The sequence below is a fragment of the Camarhynchus parvulus genome, unplaced genomic scaffold (genome assembly GCF_901933205.1).
Source record: "Camarhynchus parvulus unplaced genomic scaffold, STF_HiC, whole genome shotgun sequence".
In the NCBI taxonomy this organism is placed as follows: domain Eukaryota; kingdom Metazoa; phylum Chordata; class Aves; order Passeriformes; family Thraupidae; genus Camarhynchus; species Camarhynchus parvulus.
In genome coordinates this window covers 128,320-151,359 of record NW_022148281.1, presented here as the reverse complement: position 1 = coordinate 151,359, position 23,040 = coordinate 128,320, and the positions used below count along the sequence as shown (strand labels likewise).

Genomic DNA, 23,040 nt, shown 5'->3' with positions numbered 1-23,040 from the left:
GGGAGACCCCCAGCCCCCCTCCCGTGGGGACCCGGGGGGTGCAGGGTCCCTGGGTGTTTGGGGTCCTTTAGGGCGGTCCCGGGGGGTCCCGGGGGGTCACGCACCGCTGGGGATGATGACGGACAGCGCCGTGGCCGACGCCGACTTGGTGACCTTGCCGGGGGCGCGGGGGCTCCGCTTGTCGCCGCCGGGCTCGGCGGGGGCCACCCCCGGGTGCCGCGGCCGCCGCAGCCCCAGCTCGGTGCGGGGGCGGCTCCGGGCCCGCGGGGCTCGCTCCGCTACCGGGGGAACGGACACGGGCGGTGAGGGGACCGGGGCTCAGCGGAGACCCTCTCCCCTCCCCGGGGCTCACCGGAGACCCCTCCCCTCCCCGGGGGCTCACCGGACCCCCCCTCCCCGGGCTCCCCCGCTCCTCGGGGGTCCCGTCCGGCTCCCTGCGGCCGCCGTTGCGGGGGCTGGGCCGCTCCTCGGGGGCGCGGGGCGCGGCTCCAGCAGCGCCGAGAAGCGGCGGCGCGCGCCCGGGGGGGGGCTGCCCTCGCCCTCGGGGGGCGGCGGCGCCCCCTCCCCTGCGCCGGCCGAGCGGGGCTTCCTGCGGGGACACGGCCGGGACGGCGGTCAGGGCCCGGAGCCCCCCGGGACCCCCCCGGGATTCCCCCGGGACCCCCCCCGGAACCCCCCCGGCTCGCACAGCTCCGGTGATCCGGTTCTCCAGCCGCGCTCCCGGGCGAAGCCGTCGCGTCTCCCCTCGTCCCGTGGGCGCCCCTTGGCCTTGGGCTCCTGCGAGAGCTGCTCCAGGCTGCTGTACACCTGCGGGAGGGCAGCCGGTCACACCTGGGCACAGCTGGGCACACCCGGGCACACCCGGGCACACCTGGGCCCGGCCCCACCTTGCTGAAGCGCGGCGAGCAGGACGAGAACTGCCGGATCTCCACGGGCTCGTCCTCGGTCGTGTCCTCGTCCTCGTAGGACGTCACGTGGGCGTACCTGTCCGACCGCGCTGGGGGGGGGACGGGTGTTGGGGGGTCCCTAGAGCGACCCCGCGAGGGGGGATCCCCAAGGAGGGGCTGGGGGGGGGAATGGGGGGTCCCGGGATGTTCCAGGGGGTTCTGGGGGTCCCAGGGATGTCCCCAAGGGGGGGTCCCGGGGCGGTTCTGGGGGGTCGCGGGGGTCCCTCCCTCACTGTCGAAGTAGCTCGTGTCCTCCTCGGACTCCAGGTGCGGCACGAACTCGGCTTTCTGCCGCAGCAGCCCCGTCCAGTCGAGCGCGGCGAAGAATCCGTGCGCCTTCACCTCCTGCGCGCCCCCTGCGCGGCACCGCCCGTCACGGGGGCCGGGGGGGTTTGGGGGGCCCGGGGGGGTTTGGGGGGCCCGGGGGGTCTCACCTGCCCCGAGGCGCCGCAGCGGGTCCGGCTGCAGCAGGCAGGAGATGAGGTGCTGAGCGTCCGGGGGCAGCGCCTCGTCCCCCTCGGGCCACAGGATCTCATCTGGGGGGACACGGGGGGCACAGCTGAGCACAGAGCCCGCACCTGGGGTCACCTGCCCTGTCCCCGTGTGACCCACTCTGTCCCCATTGCCACCCCACGTGCCCGTCCTGCTGTGTCCCCTCCACGCCCCCGCCGTGTCTGTGTCCGTACCTGAGATCACCTGCCCGAAGAGCTCCTCGGGGGTGTCCCCGAAGAAGGGCACGCAGCCCACCAGGAACTCGTAGAGGACGATGCCCATGGCCCACCAGTCCACGGGCTTGCCGTAGCCCTGGCGCAGGATCACCTCGGGGGCGATGTACTCGGGGGTGCCGCACACCTGGGGACACGCGGGGACAGCGGGGGACACGGCCCTGAGCCGCTGCAGGCACACCTGGTCCCGCCCCGGCACAGCTGGGCACAGCTGGGCACACCTGGCCACACCTGGGCACGCACCTGGGCACACACCTGGCACACACCTGGCACACCTGGCACACACCCGGCACAGCTGGGCACACCTGGCACACACCTGGCACACCTGGGCACACCTGGCACACCTGGCACACACCTGGCACACCTGGCACACACCTGGCACAGCTGGGCACACACCTGGCACACCTGGGCACACCTGGCACACACCTGGTACACCTGGGCACACCTGGTTTGGTGGTCAGGCTCATCAGCCCCATCTTGGAGAGCCCGAAATCCGTCAGCTTCACGTGGCCCAGAGAGGTGATCAGGAGGCTGCAGGTGAGGGGGGCGGGGCCAGGTGAGGGGCGGGGCCAGGTGAGCGGGGCCCAGGTGACCCCCCCAGCCCCCCCCGGACGCACTTGTCGGGTTTGAGGTCGCGGTGCACGATGCCGTAGGTGTGCAGGTACTCCAGCGCCAGCACGGTCTCGGCGAAGTAGAGCCGGGCCAGCTCCAGGGGCAGCGCCCCGATGTGCTTGAGCAGCGTGGCACAGTCCCCGCCTGGGGACACGGCGGCGACAGCGGCGACAGCGGGGACAGCGGCGACAGCGGGGACGTGAGGGGACATGGGGACATTGGGGAGATCGGGGACATCAGGGACAGGGGAGAAATCGGGGACACAGGGACATGGGGGGACATGAGCGCATGGGAGCGCATGGGGACAGCTGTTACCGCCATATCCCATATCGCGATACGTATCCCCGTATCTCCATCTCCATCCCCAGCTCGTGACACCCCACCCCATATCCCAATACCTATCCCCAGTACCCCGCCCCATATCGCGACACCCCGCCCCATATCCCAACGCCCCGCCCCATATCCCAACGCCCCGCCCCATATCCCCATCTCCCCGCCCCTATCGCGACTCCCCGCCCCCATCGCGAGGCGCGGCCGCACCTTCCACGTACTCCATGACCATGCAGAGGTGGCGGCGGGTCTGGAAGGAGCAGAACATGCTGACCACGAAGGGGTTCTCGGCGAAGGTGAGGATGTCGCGCTCCACGAAGGCCTGGTGCACCTGGTTCCGCAGCAGCAGGTTCTGCTTGTTGATCTTCTTCATGGCGAAGCGCTGCCGCGTGGCCGTGTGCCGCACCAGGTACACGGCCCTGCCGGGGGGGGGGACAGGTGAGGGTGGGACCCCCGGGACCACCGGGACCCCCGGGACCCCCCCGGGACCCCCGGGCCCTCACCCGTAGGCGCCGTTGCTGATCAGTTTGATGGTCTCGAAGTCGCTCTCACCTGGCGGCTCCTTGGGCCGGGGGGCGGCCACGCGGCCCTGGGGGCGTGGGGGGGACAGGTGACATTGGGGGGGGACAGGTGACATTGGGGGGGACACTGGGGGCACACGGGGGGGCAGCGCCCACCTCAGCCCCCTCCTCGGGCTCCGGCGTGTTGGTGCCGCTGCTGTCGGGCTCCTCCAGGTGCAGCATGTCTGGGGAGGGCACAGGTGTGGCACAGGGGGGGCACAGGTGTGGCTGGGGACACCAGGGTCACAGGTGTGCCCCCCATTCCTGCCTGTGTCCCCACACCTGTCCTGAACCCCTCACTGCACACCTGTCCCCCCCACACCTGTCCCTGTCCCTGTCCCCCCGTACCTGCGCGCGCCCCCCGGGCCCGGCCCAGCTGCCTCAGCAGGTACCGGGGGGTGTCGGCTCGCAGGGGCCCCTCGGCCCGGCCCAGCAGCTGCGAGAGCCCCGCGGGGTCAAACTCCTGCGGACACGGAGGGGGAGGGAGGGACAGGTGAGGGACAGGTGAGGGACAGGTGCAGGGGACACGGGTGCGGGGGACACGGGTGCGGGGGACACAGGTGCGGGGGACAAGGTGCGGGGACACAGGTGCGGGGGACACAGGTGCGGCCCTCACCAGGCACTCGAGCAGGCGCGCGGGGCGGGAGATGATGATGAGGAGCCGCTTCACCAGCTGGGTGATGAAGGCCACCTCCTCCGACTCGGAGCGCTCGTAGGCCTGAGGGGACACGGAGGGACATCGGGGGTCGGGGGGGCGTTTGGGGGGCCCAGGGGACACTTGGGGGGTCCCTCGGATCCCTGCTGAGTCCTTCCAGACGCCGTTGGGTTCCACAGGGTCCCCTTGGTCCTTTTTGGCTGCCTGTGTCACCATTGTCCCTCACTGTCCCCATGTCCCCCCAGTGTCCCCATTGTCCCCATGTCCCTCACTGTCCCCATGTACCCCTGTGTCCCATTGTCCCCATTGTCCCCCTGTGCCGCCATTGCCCCTCGCTGTCCCCATGTCCCTCACTGTCCCCATGTCCCCCGTGTCCCCCCCGTGTCCCCTCACGTCCTGCAGCAGCCGCTCCATGCTCTCCTGCAGCTCGCAGAAGTAGCCGGCCGTGATGAGGCCGTGCCGCGCCGTGGCCAGGCAGTCCCGGGCCAGCTCGGCCAGCTGGTGCTGGATGAAGCTCAGGGCGCCGTCGGCCAGCGGGTTCCCCCCGGGGCCGCAGCCCCGCACAAACTCCTCCAGCCGCTCCTGCATCTGCGCCGTGGCCTGGGAGACACCGGGGGGACCCCACAGTGAACCCATGGGGACCCCACAGAGAACCCATGGGGACCCCACAGTGAACCCATAGCGATCCTATGGCAACCCCGGATCCCGGGGACCCCACAGTGAACCCATGGGGACCCCACAGAGAACCCATAGCGATCCTATGGCAACCCCGGATCCCAGGGACCCCACAGTGAACCCCCAGTGAACCCATGGGGACCCCAGGGTGAGCCCAGGGTGAGCCCAGGGTGATCCCATGGCCACCCAAACTGACCCCAGGGTGACACCAGGGGGACCCCATGGCACCCCAGACATCCCAGGGGGACCCCAGGGTGACCCAAACTGACCCCGTGGTGACCCCATAGCGACCCCATAGCAACCCCATAGCAACCCCATAGCAACCCCATAGCACCCCACAACCCCTCCCGGACCCCATCACCGCCCCCCGGCCGCCGCCCAGCCCCCCGGGCACCCCGGACCCCAGAGGTGCCCCCAGCCCCACCTTGGGGAACCTCTCCTTGTACACGTGGTTCATCATCACGATCTCGTTGTCGTGGGACGAGGGCGAGCGCCCGGGGCTGGGACAGGGGGGGCACAGCTGGCACCGGCGGGACCCCCGATCTGCCACCCCCGCCCAGGACCCCCCCATTCCACGCCCCGATGGCCACGGGGTCACCCCAGTGTGCCCCGAGTTCGGGTGAGCCCCGAATCCTGGTGCCCCCTAAACCCAGGGTGTCCTCCCGCTGTCCCCATCCCTGCGGTGATCCCCCCCAAAGTCCCCCCAAATCCCCCCAATAACCCCCCAAATCGTCCCCCCAATTCCTCCCCACCATTCCTCCTAAATTCCCCCCCATTTCCTCCCCATTTCCTCCCCAAATCCCCCCTAAATCCCCTCCAAATCCCCCCCCAAACCCCCCCGAGCCCCCTCCCCGTGCCCCCCGGTGCCGGCCCCACCTGAGGCTGCGGGACCGGGGTCTGGGGGCGGCCGCGCCCCCCGCCCCCCATCCTCCTCGGCGAGGCTCTCGGAGCTGCCGAAGTGGCGGGACAGGAACCGCAGCTCCTCGGCCGTGGGCTGCGCCGGCAGCTGGTGCAGCCGCTCCTGCGACGAGCACGAGGACTGCGGGGGCCGGGGGTCAGCGCAGGGACCCCCAAACACCCCGGGACCCCCGGGACCCCCAAAGCCCCCCGGGAGCGCGGGGTCAGCCCATCCCGGGACCCCCAAACCACCCCGGGACCCCCGGGACCCCCAAAGCCCCCCGGGAGTGCAGGGGTCAGCCCATCCCGGGACCCTCAGGTCTCCACCCCAGGACCCCCAGCCCCCCGTGCCACCCCCAGCCCCTTTTGGACCCCGCATCGCCCCCGCCCCCCCCCCAGAGCCAGCAGGGCCCCCCCCAAAGCCCCCGGGGGGGTCCGGGGGTCGCGCCCCCCTCACCGAGACGGTGGAGCTGGGGGTGTTGGTGCCGTAGCCCGAGGAGGGCAGCGAGGCCAGGGACCAGCGGCGCCCGTCGGCCCTGCGGAGCGAGGGGCGCCAGGGATAGCCCGGGACAGCCCGGGATAACCCGGGATAACCCCAGGGACAGCGCCAGGGACAGCGCCAGGGACAGCCCGGGATAGCCCGGGACAGCCCGGGATAACCCGGGATAACCCCAGGGATAGCCTGGGACAGCCCCAGGGACAGCCCCAGGGACAGCCCCAGGGACAGCCCGGGATAACCCGGGACAGCCCGGGACAGCCCCAGGGACAGACTGGGATAACCCGGGATAGCCCCAGGGATACCCCAGGATACACCGGGACAACCCGGGACAAACCGGGACAGCCCCGAGACACCCCCAGAACCCCCCGGACACCCCCGGAGTCCCCGGGCATTGGGGACACTCCCGGAATTTTGGGGCACCCCCGGGCCCCGAGGTTATCTCCGAGCCCCTGCCCAGGCTCCCGGTGCCCCCCCCGGTGCCCCCCCGCCGTTCCCCCCCGGTTTCCCGGTGCCCCCCCCTCACCGGCGGGACGCTCCGAACGAGAAGTGCGCGGGGGCGCTGGGGGAGAAGTTCCGGGGGCTGTCCTGGGGGCTCGTACCTGGGCACAGGTGCGGTGACGTCACCGCCCCGCCCTGACAGGCCACGCCCCCTCCCCGCGGGTGGGCGGGGCCGAGCGAGTGGGACCCGCCCCGGGGAAAAGGGGGGGGGCAGGAGGGACCCCAGGGTGGGGAGGGGTCCCCGCAGGACATGGGGGGGTCTTGGGGGGGTCCCGGCAGTTTGGGGGGGCTGGGGGGACTTTGGGGGCCTTGGGGGGGATTTTGGGGACAGCGGGGGGATTTGGGGACACTGGCAGGGGGGCGGGGACCCCTGGGCGGGTTGGGGACCCCTGGGGGGATTTGGGGACACCCGGGGGGGCGGGGGTCCCGGGGGGCGGGGGTCTCACCGATGTGTCCGGGCAGCGGCGAGTGCGGCCGCGGCAGGGTGGGGGAGGTGCTGGTCAGGATCAGGCTCTTCCGGTTGCTCGTGCGGCAGCTGGGGGGGGGGCGGGGGGGTCAGGACCCCCCGGGACCCCCCCTCACACAGGGACCCCCCCAACGTCACCGGGATGGGGGAGGGGGCGCCCACAGCCCCTCCGGCACCCCGAAATATCGAGGGGGAATCGCGGGGGGGAACAGCGGCCGGGGGGGCGGGGGAGGATGAGGAGGGAGAGGGAGCGGGAGGAAGGACGGGGGGGATGGAGGATGAGGATGGAAGGGGGGCGGAGCATGGGGATGAAGGCGGGAGATGATGAGGATGAGGCTGAGGATGGAGATGAGGATGAGGCTGAGGATGGAGGATGAGGATGGACATACGGGATGAGGATGATGGACATGGAGGATGAGGATGGAGATGAGGATGAGGATGGAGATGAGGCTGAGGCTGAGCGCGGCGCGGGAGGAAGGCCGAGCCCCCGGTACCTCTTGGAGCGGCGGAACATGCTGCGGCTGCTGCTGCCCGCCGCGATCGGCATCGGGGGCTCGGGGGCCCGGGGGCCCGGGGGCTCCGGGGCGGCGGCGGGGCGGGGGGCGGGGGCCGCGGCGGCTGCAGTGGGCGGGGCCGGGGCGGGGCCGGGGGCGGGGCCTGGGGGCGCAGTGGGTGGGGGGCGCGGGGGGTCTCACCTGCTGCTCTTCCGCGGCAGCGGCAGCTCCTTCTGCAATAACGGGGCAGCGGCTGGGGGGCGGCCCGGGGTGCCCCCGGTACCGGCCCGGCCCCGGGCGGCTCCGCGGCCTCCGCGCCCGCCGGCCGAACCCCCGGATCGGGCGGCCCCGGACACCCGCGGGCCCGCAGCGCCCTCCGGTACCGGGCCCGCAGCGCCCCCCGCCCCCGGCGCTGGCCGCGCCCGGACCGACCTTCCCGGTACCGGCCCCGCCCGGTACCGCCCTGCGCTGCCCCCCTGCGGAACGGCCTGCGGTCCCCGGTGCCGATCCGATCCCTCCGGTACCGACCCGCGCCAGGTCCGATACCCCCCGGTACCGATCCCCGCATCCTCCTGTACCGACATCCCGCCCGGTACCGACCCCCTCCCGGTAACCGGTACCTTCCCGGTACGGACACCCCGCTCCCGAGCCCGGTACCGATTCCCCGGTATCGATTACCGCGCGTTCCGTTACCGGTACCGGTGCCGCCATCCCCGGTTCCTCAATAACAACCCCCCCCCGGTACCTGCAGCCGCCGCCGCCGGATCACGCCCGAGTCGTCCATGGCGCCGCTGCCGCTGCCGGTGCCGGTGCGGGGGGTCCCGGCCTCGCTGCCCCCCCGCAGCCCCCGGTACCCGCAGCCCCCCCCCCTTCAGCCGCCCTCCGCCATCGCCCGGGACCCCCGGGAGGCCCCGCCCCGCCCCCGCCCCAAGCCCCGCCCTCCGAGCCACGCCCCGACCCCGCCCCGCCCCGGGCCCGCGGGCGCCCCCCAGCGGCGGGGGCGGCTCCGCCCGGTCCCGGTGCCGTCCCCGCCCCTCCCGGTGCCGCTGTCCGCGGTGCTGAACGGGGGGGGAGGGGTCTGCACCCCCCGGCCCATCAGAGACCCCCAACCCCCCCAAAAACCGGCCCCAAAGGAGGGATTGGGCGCTCAGACACCCCCGGTGACCCCCCCGGTGCACCCCCCCGATCATTCCCTAATCCCGGGATTGAGGCCACGGCGCTTTCCAGGCCTCGTTAACGCGGGGGGGGCACCTGGGCTTCCCCAAAACCCTTCAGCCCCAGGGGGTCCCTGTGGCCCCCCCAGCCCGGACATCACCGACCCCCCCGGGGGGCAAAGAAAAGGAGATTCGGGGTGTTTGAAAAACGCTTTATTAAAAAACAACGCTCTGGGCCTGGGCGCCCGTTTTGGGGGGGGGTTTCCCCCATTTGGGGGGGTTTCCCCTATTTGGGGGGGGTTTTCCCCATTTGGGGGGGGTTTTCCCCATTTGGGGGGGTCACAGCTCGGCCAGGGGCCGCAGGCTGCGCTCCTGGAAGAAGCGGTGGGGGGGGCGCCGGGGGGGGCTCCGGGCGAAGTACGAGAGCACCGAGGGGGGGGCGCTGGGGTCCTCCGGGGGGTCCTCGTCAGCCCTGGGGGCAGCAGGGGAATGTTCCCCCCTCATTGCACCCATGGGACCCCCCCCGGTTCCACAGAAACCACCCCCCCCTTTGACCCCCACCCCCAGGACCCCCCTGTACCCCCCAATATCCCCTCATGCCCCCCCAGGACCCCCCATGCACCCCCCTCCCCGTACCACTGCACCGGGGCCCCCGCGTGCCCACTGGACCCCAAATAGACCCCCAGAACACCCCCAGGACCCCCCCGTACCATTGCACCGGGACCCCCGAGGACCCCCCCGTGCCCCCAGGACCCCCCGTGCCCCCCGCGTACCACTGCACCGGGACCCCCCCTCTCTGCAGCAGCGCCTGCGCCGTGCCCCAGCTGAAGCGCACGAGCTGCGGGAACCCGAACACCGGCTCCAGGTTCCTCCTCAGCCACTCCTTGGTCTTGGGGTCTGCAACGGCGAGGGGGGGGAGGGGGGGGCGTCAGGGACACCCCAAAATCGGGACCCACCCCCCCTAAACCTGCCCCCCCCCCCACCCACCCACCGTTGGGGTATCCGGAGCCGTAATCGCGGTCGGGGTCCCCCAAATCTTCCACGAAGTTCCAGTGGAGCACGGCCCGGTCCCGGGCGACCTGGGGGGGGCACGGGGGGTCTGGGGGGGCTCAGGGGGAGAGGAGGGTCCTGCCCCCCCCCCACCCCAAAAACTCAGCGGTCTGGGAGATGTGGGGGGGGTTGGGGGGTCAGGGCGGTCCTGGGGGGGCAGTTCTGGGGTTTGGGGGTGCAGGGGGGTCAGTTCAGGGGCACTGAGGGATTGGGGGGGTCAGTTCCATGGTTTGGGGGATCAGTTCCATGGTTTGGGGGGGTCAGTTCTGGGGGGTCAGTTCTGGGGGTCACCTTGGGGGCCCAGCCCCACCTTGGCGCAGATGCTGGCGGCGCTGACCGCGGGGAACAGCGCGTCGGCCTTGGGGCGCACGGTGACCCCCAGCCCCGGGAAACGGCCCCGCAGCTTCGCCTCGTACTTGTCTGCGGGTCCCACCGTGTCCACGAACACCTGGGGACCCCCGGGACAGCCCCAAATTACCCTGGGACCCCCTGAATCATCCTGGGACCCCCCAAATCACCCCGGGACCCCCCAGACCTCCTCAGGTTCCCAAAATCCCCCTCCTCTGCTCCCTGGTCCATCCTGACTCCCCAAACCCCCCAAAAAAGCTCCTCGACCCACCCAGAGCACTCTGCCCCACCGTCCCTTCCTAAAAGCCTCCCCAAAATCCCACCTGGGCCACCCCCAGGACCCCCAAACCCCACCTGGGCCCCCCAAACCCCACCTGGGCCCCCCAAACCCCACCTGGGCCACCTGCACCCCCGAGTCGAGCACGAACTGGATGAGCTCCGTGGCCGTGTCGTGGGACAGCTCGTTCAGGTTGTACTTGGCCCTGGGGGGACGTCAGGGGGGGCGTCACCCCCAAACTGGAAACCCACCCACCCCCCCAGCACCCCCAAACTGGGGGGAGCCAGGACGGGGGGGTCGGGGGCACCCGGAGGGGCTCGGGGGGGCTCCCCGAGCATCGCGGCCGCCCCGGGGTGTCGGGGGGCGCTCGGGGGTCTCACCGCTGCTGCATGCAGGCCGAGATGTGGGCGGGGGGCAGCACCTGCAGCGCCCACCCCACCCAATCCCCCGCGGCCTCCAGGAGCCCGAAGCGCCGCTCCCGCTCCGCCTCCGACAGCGTCTTCGAGTCTGGGGGGGCCGGGCGGGGGTCAGGGACCCCGGGACCCCCGGGACCCCCCGAGACCCCCCCAGCTCCCCCGGGACCCCCCGCGACCCCCAACCCACCCCTGGCGCCCCCCCGGAACATCCACACCTCCCCCGGGACCCCCAGCCCCCCGTTCCCGTGACCCCCCCGTCCTTCCCAGCCACCCCCGGGGCTCCGCGCCCCTCGCTCGGGACCCCCCGAGCCCCCCGCGACCCCCGGGCCGGGCCCACCTGCCACCCCCAGCGCCTCCAGCTCCTGCAGTTTGTCCTCGGGGCAGTAACACACGGCGTAAACCATCGGGCCTGGGGGGCACCGGCGGTCAGAACCCGACCCCCGGTGCACCGGGTCCCCTCCCACCAAATCCCGGTGCACCGGGACTCCCAAACTCAACTCCCGGTACACCGGGACCCTCTCCACCCAAATCCCGGACCCTCAAACTCAACCTCCGGTACACCGGGACCCCTCCCACTCAAACCTCCGGTGCACCGGGACCCCTCCCACTGAACTCCCGGCGCACCGGACCCTCTGCAGCCGCCCCCGGCCCGGTTCCCCCCGGTTCCCGTCCCGGGCTCACCGAGCACCGGCCCCCGGCCCGCCTCGTCCACGCCGAGCGCGCAGGGCCGGGCGCGGCACGGGCCGGGCACGGCGGAGGCGAAGCGGCCGCCGCTCGCCGGGTCCCGCTGCAGCGCGGAGAGCGCCATGGCGGGGCGGGGCCTGGCGGGGCGGGGCCACAATTACCGCCAATCACGGTGTGGGCGCCGCGCAAGGGGGCGTGGTTCAGCTTAGGGGGCGGGGTTTAGCGGGGGCGGGTCACTCGACAGTGGCGCCATTTCTTGGGGGCGGGGCTTAACTGAGGGAGGCGGGGTTAACGGAAAGGGCGGGGTTTAACGGAGAGAGGTGTGGTTTAACGGAAAGGGCGGGGTTTAACGGGCCGGGATGTCCCCCGGGGGGCCGGGGGGGCTCCCGGGGTCGGTGCAGCACCGGGAGACAGGCGGGGTGGGGGTCCGGGGAGGGTCCCCGGGATGGCGGGGGCGGGCAGGGGGTCCCGGGAAGGTCCCGGGAAGGTCCCGGGAAGGGGGGGCTGGCGGCGAGGGTGTCCCGGAAGCCTCGCGTCCCCCCCACCCCGGTCCGGGAAGCGCGGGCGGGAGGGGGTTCCCGGAACGGCCCCGCCCTCTCCCGCCTGCCCAAATAAGGGCATGATTGCGTCAGCGGGGAAAGCCCCGGCCCCGCCCACTTCCGTTGACGCCGGTGCACGCGGGGGGCTTCCCACGGGAGGGGAAGGGGGCCCCGCCGCCTCCGGCCCAGCGCGACCAGAGCCGGTACCGCAATTATCATCATCATCATCATTATTATTAATTAATTAATAATAATTAAATACAAATGTACAAAAAAAATCAGCAGCGACAACGAATCGCCCCCGGGACTGGGGGGTCCCCGGGGCCGCTCCCCACCGGGGGGTCCTGTAAACGTCACGGGGGGGGGAGGGGGGAAGGGTCCGCCCGCCCCTCCCGCGGAATCCCCGGTTTGGAGGGGCCCGACCCCTCCCCGAGATCCGGGGGGTCCCCAGGCCCAGCTGGGGGGGGCTCCAGGCCCTGTTTGGGGGTCCCCACGCATCCCCCGTTCCCGCCGGTCCCGAGGGTCCTGCCCCGGGGGGTCCTGCCGGCGCCTTCAGGCCGGTCCGTTACGCACAACCCGGGGATCCCCCATCCTCGGGGGTCCCTTCGGGGGTCCCCAGCCCCTCCAGGTCCACGTTGGGGGGGGTCTCTCGCGCGGTGCCCCCCTCTCTGAGCCGGCGGGGCCGTGTCCATGGGGGTCTCACGGAGAATCCCGGTACTGCCGTGTCCGTGGGGGTCTCACGGAGAATCCCGGTTCCGCCGTGTCCGTGGGGGTCTCACGGAGAATCCCGGTACCGCCGTGTCCGTGGGGGTCTCACGCAGCATCCCGGCGTCCCCGCCGCTCGGTGCCCAGCCGGGAGCGGGGGTCCCCGCCCGGGGAAGGATCCAGCGCTGCCCCGGAGCCCCTCGGTGCCGGTGCCGGTTCTAGAAGCCGAGCGCGGCCCCGGGGGGCAGCGGGCACCCCGAGCCCGCGTGGTCCCGCACGGAGCCGCGCAGCCGCCGCACCTGGGCCCGCAGCACGGCCGCCGTGTCCGCCAGCTCCGCGTTCTGCGCCCGCAGCCCCCGGACGCGCTGCTCCAGCCGCGCGATCCGCTCCAGCTTCCGCCGCCGGCACCGGCTCGCCGCCAGCCGGTTCCGCAGCCTCCGCCGCTCCGCCTGCAGCCGCTCCGGGGAATCCGGACCCGGCTCCGCCGCCGCGTCCGCCGCCTCCGCTCCGGGCACCCCCGGGAAGGGTCCCCCCATCGCCGCCGCCGCCGTTGTCAGCGCCGGCGGCTCCGGGAGCGCCACGTTGGGCGGCCCCGGTTGGTGCAGCTCGTCCAGCGCTTGGGCGAAGCTGCCGGAGAATCCGTCGCGCTCGCCGGTACCGGAGTAGAAGAAGCCGCCGGTAGCGGCGCCGCTGCCGAAGAAGGCGCCGTCGGGGCACGGCGCCTGTTTGAGGGCGCGGAAGGGCTCCTGCGGGGGGCCCTGCGGCAGCGGCCCCGGCAAGGAGCCGTAGTCGGGCTCGGCGCGGCAGAAGCCGCCCGGGAAGGGCGCGGGGCGGTAGAACGGCGGCTCCATCCGGGAGCGGCGGGACTCGAACCCGCGGCCCCGCGCGGCACCCGCGGCTTTATGGCCGCGCGCGGCGGAAACGCGCCGCCATTGGCTGGGGGGCCGGAGGACACGCCCCTCCTGCGGGGACACGCCCATTCCAGCATGGACACGCCCCCAGCAGAAAGGGGCGGGGCCTGGGAGCATTTGGGGGGCACGGGTGGGAAAAGGGGGGACAGGTGAGCAAGGGGGGTCAGGTGAGCAAGGGGGGGGGCTGGTGAGGAAGGGGGGACAGGTGAGGCCAAAGGAAGGGACAGGTGAGCAGGAAGGGGCTCAGGTGTGAAGAGCAGGCCGAGCGTGCAAAGGGGGACAGGTGAGCGCCACGGGGCGGGGGGCACGGGTGTGCAAGGGGGGCACAGGTGGGTGCCAGGGGTCACATGCCACACCAGTCACACCTGTGTCACCTCCTGAGGTCACACCTGTGCCCTCGTGTCCCCTCCGTGTCCCCACGTGAGTCACACGGGGCACCCCAGGACCCCCAAAGCCACCCCAGCACCCCCAAAACCACAAAACCACCTCAGGACCCTCCAAACCCCCCAAAAAGGCCCTGAGACCCCCAGGGGCCGATGCCAGGGGTGGGGGCCGTGCCCAGGTGTGTCCCCAGCATGTCCCCCCGTGTCCCCACGTGCGGGGGGAGGGACAAGGGGATCCCCGGGACTTCCCGGGGGGGGACGGCCCCTCCTCCCCTCCCCCCAACGGATTTGAGGGGATTTTAGGGGATTTTGGGGCTGGGGTTTTCCCTCCCGACTTCTCCTTCCCCGTGACTCAGGGTCTGTCCCTGCTGTGACCTCCCGGTGTCACCCCCGAGTGACCCCCCCGGGGGGGGCAGGGGTCCAGGGGGGCACTGGGGGGTTTGGGGGGGCTCTGGGGAGGGGTCTTGCTCCTGGGGAGGCCTCGGGGTGCCCCCCTCCTTCCCCAGAGTGACTTTCGGGGCCCCCAACGGCCCCAACCGCCACCGGGGTTTCGGGCTGGGGGGGCCCGGATGTCCGGGGGGGGCGGGGGAGGGCCCAGGGCCAAACTGGGAGCACTGGGAGGGTGCTGGGGTCACACTGCGGGGGCCTGGGCCTATACTGGGAGCACTGGGATGCCCCCACAGCCATACTGGGAGCACTGGGAGGGTTCCAGATACAACTGCGAGCACTGGGATGCCCGCACAGCTATACTGGGAGCACTGGGATGCCCGCAGAACCGCACTGGGAGCACTGGGGGGGGAGTTCCAGTACTGGGAGCACTGGGGGGGTTCCGGCCGCCGAGGCCGCCGGGTTCAGCGCTGACGCAGCGCGGGCGTCGCCGCCGCCGCTGCCCCGCGGCGAGAACGGCCCGGTTTGACCCCGGCGGGCCGGCGGGACCTGGCGGGGCCCGGCGGGCGCGGCCGCGGGGCGGCGGGACGCGGCCCTGACTCACCGGGGGCCGCTCTGGCCGCGGCTCTATGGCCTTGGCGGACCCCGCTCCCTGCCGCGCGGGCCGTGTCCGCCAGGGGCGCGGCGCGCGGGTGTGGCTGCTCTGTCCCCCGTCTCTATGGTCCAGCGGAAAGCGGAAAGGGGTGTGGCCGGAAATGGGCAGGTGAGGCCGCTCTAGGTGCGACTCTATGGCTCCGGAGGCCGCGGCGGGTGTGGCGGGCGGGCGGGGGGGGCGGGGCCAGGTGCGGCCGCTCCGGGCGCGGCTCGGTGCCCCTGGAGGACCGGCCCGGTGGCCGTGGAGGACCGGCCGGACATGGCGGCGGGGCGGGACGCGTGCGGGGCGCTGCTCACCTGGGTAAGGGGGCCGGGACCCCCCCCGGGACCTCCCGGTTCAAGCGGGACCCCCGTGCTCGGGGATCGGCACCGGGACCCCACCGGGACCCCCGGGCGGTTCCTGCGGCTTCGGGAGCTTTGGTAGCTCCGGGGCACCTGTGACCCCCCCGGGACCCTGTGACCCCCCATGACCCCTGTGACCCCCCCGGGGCCCTGTGACCCCCCCCGGTCCCGGTCACCCCCCCCCGGTGACCTTTGTCCCCCCCCGGGACGTGGCCGAGCCCTTGTGCCCCCCCCGCCCTTTGCCCCGGTCCCGGCGCCCTTTGCCCCCCCAAATTCAGGGGGGGGTTTGGGGGGAGGGGTGACCCCTACCCTGCTCTGTGCCCCCCCAGTGGCTCTGGGGGGGGTTGGGGTGCCCTGACCCCCCCTTGAGCAGCTCTCCGGGGGTTTTGGGGTGTCCCCGATGCCCTGGGGGGGCTGTTCAAGGCGGCTTTGGGGCGGCTTTGGGGCGGGTTTGGGGCTGTTTCAGGTTTTTGGGGTGTCCCTGACGCCCCCTTCCCCCCAGCTGCAGACCTTTGACCCCCCCAGTCCGTGCGCGGCCCCCCCAGACCTGGCCAGCGGGGTGACCCTGGCGCACGTGCTGCACCAGATGTGAGTTATTGATGGGGGGGGGGCACCTCGGGGGGATTTGGGGACCCCCCCGAGGGGCCCGGGCTGACTCTGGGGACCCCCAGTGACCCCTCGTGGTTCGATGAGCCGTGGCTGGGCCGGATCCGGGGGGACGCCGAGGGCAGCGCCCGCCTCAAGGTGGGGGGGCGGCGGGTTTTGGGGTGCGATGGGGGGTTTGGGGGGGGTCAGAATCTGGGGTTTGTTTTGGGGTGCGATGGGGGGTTTGGGGGGGGTCAGAATCTGGGGTTTGTTTTGGGGTGCGATGGGAGGTTTGGGGGGGGTCAGAATCTGGGGTTTGTTTTGGGTGGGATGGGGGGTTTGGGGGGGTAGATCTGGGGTTTTGTTTTGGGTGGGATGGGGGTTTGGTGGGGGCTTTTTCGTTCTGGGGTGGGATGGGGTTTTTTGGGGGGACTCAGAAGGTGGGGTTTGTGTTTCGGGGCGGGAGGGGGGGTTTTGGGGGTGTCACAATGTGGGGTTCGTTTGGGGGGGGCGCTGGTTTTGGGGGCTGTTTTGGGGGGGCTGGATTAAGGAGGGTTGGTTTTTGTGGGGCTGGTTTTGGGGAGGGATTTGGGGGGGCTTTTGGGGAGGGCTGATTTGGGGGGGCTGATTTGGGGGGGGCTTTTGGGGGTCCTGCTTTTGCGGGCGCTTTTGGGGGGCATTGATTTCTTTAGTGGCAGCTTTGGGGGGCCCGTTTGGGACACCACTTTTGGGGGTCTTTGGGGCGATCCCATTTAGGGGCGCCCCAGGAGCACGGCGCCGGGGCTGCGAGCAGAACTTGGGGTTTCTGGCGGGGGGGTTCCCACCTCGCGCCCCCTCCCCAGGTGAACAACCTGCGCCAGGTGCTGCAGAGCGTGCTGGAGTACTGGCAGGATGTGAGTGGGGGGGTCCCTGGCGAACCCCGCGGTTCTGGGTCTGGGGGCTCCCCCGGGGGCTCCCCGGGGCTCTGGGGGCTCTGACCGCGCCCCCCCCAGGTGCTGGGCCGGGCCGTGGGCGAGCAGCACCTGCCGGACGTGGCGGCCGCCGGCGCGGGGACCCCGAGCAGCTGCGCCGGCTGCTGCGCCTCGTGCTGGGCTGCGCCGTCAGCTGCGCGCGCAGGGAAGGTGCGTGCGGGGTCGGGGGGGGGCGGGACCCCGAAACTGCCCCTGAGCCCCGAAACTGCCCCTGAGCCCTGAAATAACCCCTGAGCCCCAAAACTGCCCCTGAGCCCAAACTGCCCCTGAGCCCCAAAATAACCCCTGAGCCCCAAAACTGCCCCCTGAGCCCCGAAATAACCCCTGAGCCTCCAAAATACCCCGATCCTCAAAATACCCCCTGAGCCCCGAAAATAACCCCTGAGCCCCGAAACTGCCCCCTGAGCCCCGAAACTGCCCCTGAGCCCCAAACAGCCCCCTGAGCCCCAAAATACCCCCCTGAGCCCGGAAAATAACCCCTGATCCCCCAAAATGCCCCTGAGCCCCGAAACTGCCCCCTGAGCCCCGAAACAGCGCCCTGCCCCAAAATAACCCCCTGAGCCCTGAAATACCCCCTGACCCCAAATAACCCCTGAGCCCCGAAATACCCCCTGAGCCCCGAAAATAACCCCTTGAGCCCCGAAACTGCCCCTGAGCCCCAAAACTGCCCCTGAGCCCCGAAATAACCCCTGAGCCCCAAAATACCCCCCTGAGCCCCGAAAACACCCCTGAGCCCCGAAAATAACCTCCTGAGCCCCGAAACTGCCCCTGAGCCCCCGAAACTGCCCCTGAGCCCCGAAACTGCCCCTGAGCCCCGAAAATAACCCCCTGATCCTCCAAAATACCCCCTGAGCCCCCAAAATACCCCCTGAGCCCCAAAATGCCCCCTGCGCTCCCAAAAACCCCCCTGAGCCCCGAAACAGCCCCCTGAGCCCCGAACTACCCCTGAGCCCCAAAATACCCCCTGATCCTCCAAAATACCCCCTGAGCTCCCAAAATACCCCCTGAGCCCCAAAAATAACCCCCTGATCCCCCAAAATACCCCCTGAGCCCCGAAAATAACCCCCTGAGCCCCGAAACTGCCCCTGAGCCCCCGAAATAACCCCTGAGCCCCAAAATACCCCCTGACTGCCCAAAGTCGCCCTCTGACTGCCCAAAAATAATCCCTGAGTCCTAAAAATACCCTCTGAGCCCCAAAAACACCCCCTGATCCTCCAAAATACCCCCTGACTGCCCAAAAATCACCCCCTGACCCCCAAAATACCCCCTGACCCCCAAAAATCGCCCTCTGACCCCCAAAAATCGCCCCCCAGAGCACATCCAGCGCATCATGACGCTGGAGGAGTCGGTGCAGCACGAGGTGATGACGGCCATCCAGGAGGTGGGCGAGGGTTGGGGGTCCCTGAGGGCTTTGGGGGGGTCCCTGGGGGTTTTGGGGGCCCCTGAGGGTTTTGGGGGGTCCCTGAGGGTTTTGGGGATGATTTGGGGGTGTATCCCCTGAGGGGTCACTCCCTGTTTGGGGTTTGGGGTGTTTTGGGACTGCAGAGCTTCGAGGGTCTCAGGGGAGTTTTGGGAACCCCCCGGGGTTTTTGGGGGGCCCGAAGCCCCCTCCGAGCCCCCCCCAAACCCCAATTTCTCCCTTCCTGTGGCAGCTTTTGGACCCGGAGCCGTCGGAGCCGATGGCGGCTGAGACCTACGAGAACTTCGACACTCAGGTGGGGGGGGGGCAGATTTTGGGGTGTCTGGGGGGAATTTGGGGGGTCAGGGGTGTCTGAGCCCCCCTGCGCCCCCCCCCAGTCCCGCCGCTATTACTACCTGAGCCAGGAGCCCCCCGAGGAGGGGTCGGGGCAGCGCTGCCGGGAGCTGGAGCAGCAGGTGAGGCCTGGGGGCGCCTGGGGCACCCCTGGAATCACCTGGGGGCACCTCAAATCCTGGGTGCCCCCAGTTCCCACCTGAGGGTGAGCGGGAGGGGATTCTCTGCCAGCGGGCTCACCTGGGAGGGGATCCGCCGGGGGGGGTAGCACCGGGAGGGGGGCCCCGCACACCTGGGAGGGGATCCCACACACCTGGGAGGGGATCCCTGAGCCCCGGCCCCTCCCGCACACCTGGGCACGCAGGTGGCCACGCTTTTGGAGGAGAAGGGCCACCTGGCCGCCGAGAACCGCGCCCTGCGCGAGCAGCTCGAGGCCGAGGGCGCCGGCGCCGCCGCCAAGAAGCTGCTGCGGCTGCAGACGCAGGTGGAGGAGCTGCAGGAGGAGAATTACAGGTGGGAGCTCGGCCCCTGTGCCCCGCCCTCACCTGCAGCCCGCAGCTGAGCTCCGCGCTGTCGCCGCAGGCTGGAGAGCGGCCGGGAGGAGCTGCGGGCGCGCTGCTCGCGGCTGGAGCAGGAGGCGCGGGGGCTGCAGGCGGGCGCAGGAGCTCAGCGGGCTGGCGGGGGAGGCGCGGGCGCTGCGCGACGAGATGGACCTGCTCAGGTGAGCTGGGTGAGCTGCAAAGGTAACCCCACATGGACCTGCTCAGGTGAGCTGGGATATCTGCAAAGGTAACCCCACATGGACCTGCTCAGGTGAGCTGGGTGAGCTGCACAGGTCCTGACTGGTCAGGCACCTGCACAGGTGAGTGGGCACCTGGGCACCTGCTCAGGTGAGCCAGGAGGCTCCTGGGAGGCCGCACCTCCCGCAGTGTCACCGTCACCATCCGGGCAGTGCCAGCGCGTGCCAATGGCCGCGTCTCGTGGCTCAGGTGCAGCTCACCTGCGCTCAGGTGTTGTGGGGGTACCTCACCGTGCTCCTGTCCCGTGCCCAGGGCGCTGCCGGCGCTGCTGGGCGCCTGGAGGCGGCGGTGGCCACGCATACCGGGGCGGGCGGCGGCGCGGGCGAAGCGCGAGCGCTGGGCGCTGGGCGCTGGAGGAGCGGACGCGGGCGCAGGTGCGCAGGGCCGCACACCTGCAGCAGCAGCTGGGCCGCGCCCAGGCCGGCTGTGCGCAGCTGGAGGCCGCCCGCAAGCAGGTGAGGGGCCGCGGGCAGGGGGTGGCTGTGTCGCCGTGCCCGGGGGTGTCACGGGGCTGTCCCCATGCCCGGGGGTGTCACGGGGCTGTCACCGTGTCCCCTCGGCGCAGGTGGAGGAGCTGAGCGGGCAGCAGGCGGAGGCGGCGCTGAGGGCTGAGAAGTGGCACCTGGAGTTCCGGCACCTGCAGGAGCGATTCGAGGCCCTGAGCCAGGAGAAGGAGGTGGGTGAGGCTGGGGACACACCTGGGCACACCTGGGCACACCTGGGACACACCTGGGCACACCTGGGGCACACCTGGGGCACACCTGGGCACCTGGGGCACACCTGGGTACACCTGGGGCACACCTGGGGCACACCTGGGGCACACCTGGGGCACACCTGGGGCACAGCTGGACACACCGGGGCACACCTGGGACACACCTGGGACACACCTGGGCACACCGGGCACACCTGGGCACACCTGGGGCACACCTGGGACACACCTGGGGCACACCTGGGCACACCTGGGGCACACCTGGGCACACCTGAGCCGCCTGTGCCCCGCAGAGGCTGCTGGAGGAGCGGGACGCGCTGCGCGAGGCCAACGAGGAGCTGCGCTGTGTGCAGGTGCAGCAGAGCTCCCTGAGCCGGGCAGGTGAGTGCCGGGGGGCACAGACCCCGCCCGGGTGGGCTGCTGAGCCAGCGCGATGCTTGCGTGAGACCCCAGAGAGCCCCCACTTGGGGCTCCAGGGGGTTGTAGGTGGGCATGGCGCAGTTGTGGGGTGTCACCTGCTGTCCCCCTGCCCCAAATTGTCTTTACCCCCCCAAGACGCAGGGCTGGAGGGGGGCCCAGCCCCTCCCCTGAATTTGGCGGCTGAGATCCTTCCTGCAGAGCTCAGGTGAGTCCGTGGAGGCGTCCGAAACCGCGGGTGCGGAGGGGGGGCCCCCAGTTTGTTGTGGGGTCCCCCCGAGCGCCCCGGTGTCCCCCCCACCCCAGGGACACGGTGACGCGGCTGCGGCGCGAGAACCGGCGGCTGCGGCTGCAGCGGGACCAGCTCCGGCACAGGTGGGGGAACCGGGGCGCCCGGGGCTCCTCAAAAGAGCCCTGAGACCCCCCACAGTCCCTAACGAGCCCCCAGTCCCTAACGAGCCCCCCAGTCCCTAACGAGCCCCCAGTCCCTAACGAGCCCCCAATCCCTAACGAGCCCCCACCCTAATGAGCGCCCCAGTCCCCGAGCCCCCAATCCCTAATGAGCCCCCAGTCCCTAACGAGCCCCCAATCCCTAACGAACCCCCAATCCCTAACGAGCCCCCAATCCCTAATGAGCCCCAATCCCTAACGAGCCCCCAGTCCCTAACGAGCCCCCCAGTCCCTAACGAGCCCCCAATCCCTAACGAGCCCCCCAATCCCTAACGAGCCCCCAGTCCCTAATGAGCCCCCAGTCCCTAACGAGCCCCCAATCCCTAACGAACCCCCAAGTCCCTAACGAGCCCCCAATCCCTAACGAGCCCCCAATCCCTAATGAGCCCCCCCAGTCCCTAACGAGCCCCCCAGTCCCTAACGAGCCCCCACTCCCTAATGAGCCCCCCACTCTCTAACGAGCCCCCCAATCCCTAACGAGCCCCCAGTCCCTAACGAGCCCCCCGCACCCGCAGGCTGGAGGCCACAGAGGCAGCTGAGCCTCGGACAGCGCAGGGGAGGCCCCAGGAGGAGGTGAGGGGGGGACCAGGGAGGTTTTGGGGGGGGGTCCCCAGTTCATTGTGTGGCTCTCGGGTCTTGGGGAGGGTCTCAGGGTTTTGGGGGGGTCAGGTTTTATTGGGGTGACCTCAGTGCTTGTGCTTCACCTCTGTCTCGATTCCCCCCAGCTGGTGCTGCTGGAGGAGACCCCCGAGGACCTGTGAGTTTTTGGGGGGTGGGGGGAATTTGGGGAGCCCTCCCAACATCCCCCACCTGTGACCGCCCCTGTCCCCCAGGGATGAGCTGCCAGAGGGAGAGGAGGAGGAGGAGGAGGAGGAAGAGCTGGAGCTCTCCAGGGCTGGTATGAGGGGGTCTGGAGTGGCCGTCAGAATTTGGGGAGGGCTCAGGGCGTGAGGAGTCCTGGGGGGAGAATTTTGGGGTACCCCAGACTGGGGTTTGTATAGGGATCCTGTGGGGTGGTGTCTGCAGGGAGGGGGCAGGAGATGAGCTGTGCCTCAGTTTCCCCATGAAGATCTGGGGGGGTTCAGGGCTCCTTCCTGGCTAACCTCCCTCTTTATTCCCTCTGTGGGATCAGGATTTAGAGGTTCCACAAGCTCGCCCCCCCAGAAACCCTCGGCACCCCCTGGTGACCCCTCTGGGACCCCCCCGTTGGCCCCCGTCCTGCAGCTCCTGCGCAGCCAGCTGCAGGAGAAGGACGCGCTGATCCGGCACCTGGAGGTGAGGGGTTAACAACCCTGCTTTGGGTGGGGGTCCCGGGGGTCTCCATGCCCAGCTGAGCCCCCCTGAACACCCCCAGAACGACTGGGAGCGCAGCCGGGCACAGCGGGAGCGCGAGGAGCGGCTGCTGGTCACCGCCTGGTACAACATGGTGAGAACGGCGACAGAGACCCCCAGGACCCCCCCGGGACCCCCATTAAATTAACCCTCGGTGTCCCTCAGGGGCTGGCGCTGCAGCAGCACGAGGGCGACATGGCGGCGGCGCGGGGCGGCGGCGCTCGCTCCTTCCTGGCCCAGCAGCGCCTGGCCACGGCGGCGCGGCGGGCACGGGCCCCTCACGGCCGGGCCGCCTCCTCCAGCTGAGACAGGACCCCCAAAAACACCCCATGGCGGGCACGGGCCCCTCACGGCCGGGCCGCCTCCTCCAGCTGAGACAGGGACCCCCAAAACACCCCATGGCGGGCACGGGCCCCTCACGGCCGGGCCGCCTCCTCCAGCTGAGACAGGGGACCCCCAAAACACCCCAGACCCCCTCGCTCTGGGCTGGTCCCGCTTCAAACACTACAAACCTGAGCTCCCTGCCTCGTTTTGGGGAGCCTGGACCTTGCCCCCGTATCTTTTGGGGGAATTTTAGCACTTCTATTTTTGTAGCTGATTTCGGGGGGTGTTGTGTGTGTCACCCCCATAAAATGTTCTAATAAAGACTCAGGACTCAGCGCTGCAGATTCGCTGTGGGGGGATATTGGGGGGCTGAGCTGTGGGTGGGGTGCGTGGGGTGTTTGAAACCACGGGGTCGGTGTTGGGGTGCGGCGGAGGTGGGTGGTGGTGAGCACCCTACCAATTGCTTTGGTTTTGCCTTTTTCCCCTAAGTT

At 71.0% G+C, this 23,040-nt stretch overlaps 4 protein-coding genes across 4 annotated transcripts; 1 reads left to right on the top strand and 3 right to left on the bottom strand.

Moving 5' to 3' along the window:
• Positions 1 to 96: 96 nt before the first annotated feature.
• MAST1 (microtubule associated serine/threonine kinase 1) lies at positions 97 to 8,204 on the bottom strand. Its single transcript, XM_030970138.1, is given in 23 exon segments — positions 97 to 278; positions 462 to 589; positions 689 to 807; positions 888 to 997; positions 1,181 to 1,303; positions 1,382 to 1,483; positions 1,634 to 1,873; positions 2,118 to 2,203; positions 2,290 to 2,428; positions 2,825 to 3,033; positions 3,118 to 3,203; positions 3,292 to 3,359; positions 3,523 to 3,637; positions 3,791 to 3,892; positions 4,223 to 4,429; positions 4,929 to 5,004; positions 5,381 to 5,418; positions 5,421 to 5,543; positions 5,859 to 5,937; positions 6,424 to 6,499; positions 6,845 to 6,933; positions 7,560 to 7,591; positions 8,104 to 8,204. Coding segments are annotated over 23 exon segments (2,568 nt in total). The 5' UTR covers positions 8,143 to 8,204.
• Positions 8,205 to 8,745: 541 nt separating this feature from the next.
• RNASEH2A (ribonuclease H2 subunit A) lies at positions 8,746 to 11,411 on the bottom strand. The gene is made up of 8 exons (XM_030970183.1): positions 11,285 to 11,411; positions 10,941 to 11,012; positions 10,568 to 10,694; positions 10,305 to 10,392; positions 9,873 to 10,010; positions 9,504 to 9,591; positions 9,286 to 9,409; positions 8,746 to 8,984 (listed from the first exon to the last, which is right to left on the bottom strand). Exons 1-8 carry the CDS (start codon positions 11,409 to 11,411, stop codon positions 8,852 to 8,854), a joined length of 897 nt encoding a protein of 298 aa, XP_030826043.1. The 3' UTR covers positions 8,746 to 8,851.
• A 1,338-nt stretch (positions 11,412 to 12,749) lies between these two features.
• Positions 12,750 to 13,511, bottom strand: JUNB (JunB proto-oncogene, AP-1 transcription factor subunit). The gene has a single exon (XM_030970137.1). It carries the CDS (start codon positions 13,509 to 13,511, stop codon positions 12,750 to 12,752), a length of 762 nt encoding a protein of 253 aa, XP_030825997.1.
• A 1,523-nt stretch (positions 13,512 to 15,034) lies between these two features.
• On the top strand, positions 15,035 to 22,874 carry HOOK2 (hook microtubule tethering protein 2). Its single transcript, XM_030970136.1, is given in 24 exon segments — positions 15,035 to 15,167; positions 15,711 to 15,796; positions 15,880 to 15,952; positions 16,636 to 16,686; positions 16,786 to 16,837; positions 16,840 to 16,914; positions 18,078 to 18,145; positions 18,417 to 18,479; positions 18,562 to 18,639; positions 18,882 to 19,030; positions 19,100 to 19,168; positions 19,170 to 19,238; positions 19,447 to 19,478; positions 19,570 to 19,772; positions 19,883 to 19,993; positions 20,320 to 20,407; positions 20,582 to 20,651; positions 20,750 to 20,818; positions 21,409 to 21,466; positions 21,619 to 21,650; positions 21,727 to 21,791; positions 22,026 to 22,168; positions 22,248 to 22,319; positions 22,391 to 22,874. Coding segments are annotated over 24 exon segments (1,959 nt in total). The 5' UTR covers positions 15,035 to 15,125; the 3' UTR covers positions 22,532 to 22,874.
• Positions 22,875 to 23,040: the final 166 nt, after the last annotated feature.

Excerpts from the sequence above, each read along its gene's own strand:
- RNASEH2A (XM_030970183.1), bottom strand. The coding sequence starts at position 11,411 with ATGGCGCTCTCCGCGCTGCAGCGGGACCCGGCGAGCGGCGGCCGCTTC. Across the intron at positions 9,592-9,872 it reads CCGCCAGCATCTGCGCCAAG|GTCGCCCGGGACCGGGCCGT; the intron begins GTGGGGCTGGGC and ends TGCCCCCCCCAG. Across the intron at positions 9,410-9,503 it reads CGGCTCCGGATACCCCAACG|ACCCCAAGACCAAGGAGTGG; the intron begins GTGGGTGGGTGG and ends TCGCCGTTGCAG.
- JUNB (XM_030970137.1), bottom strand. The coding sequence starts at position 13,511 with ATGGGCGTGTCCCCGCAGGAGGGGCGTGTCCTCCGGCCCCCCAGCCAA.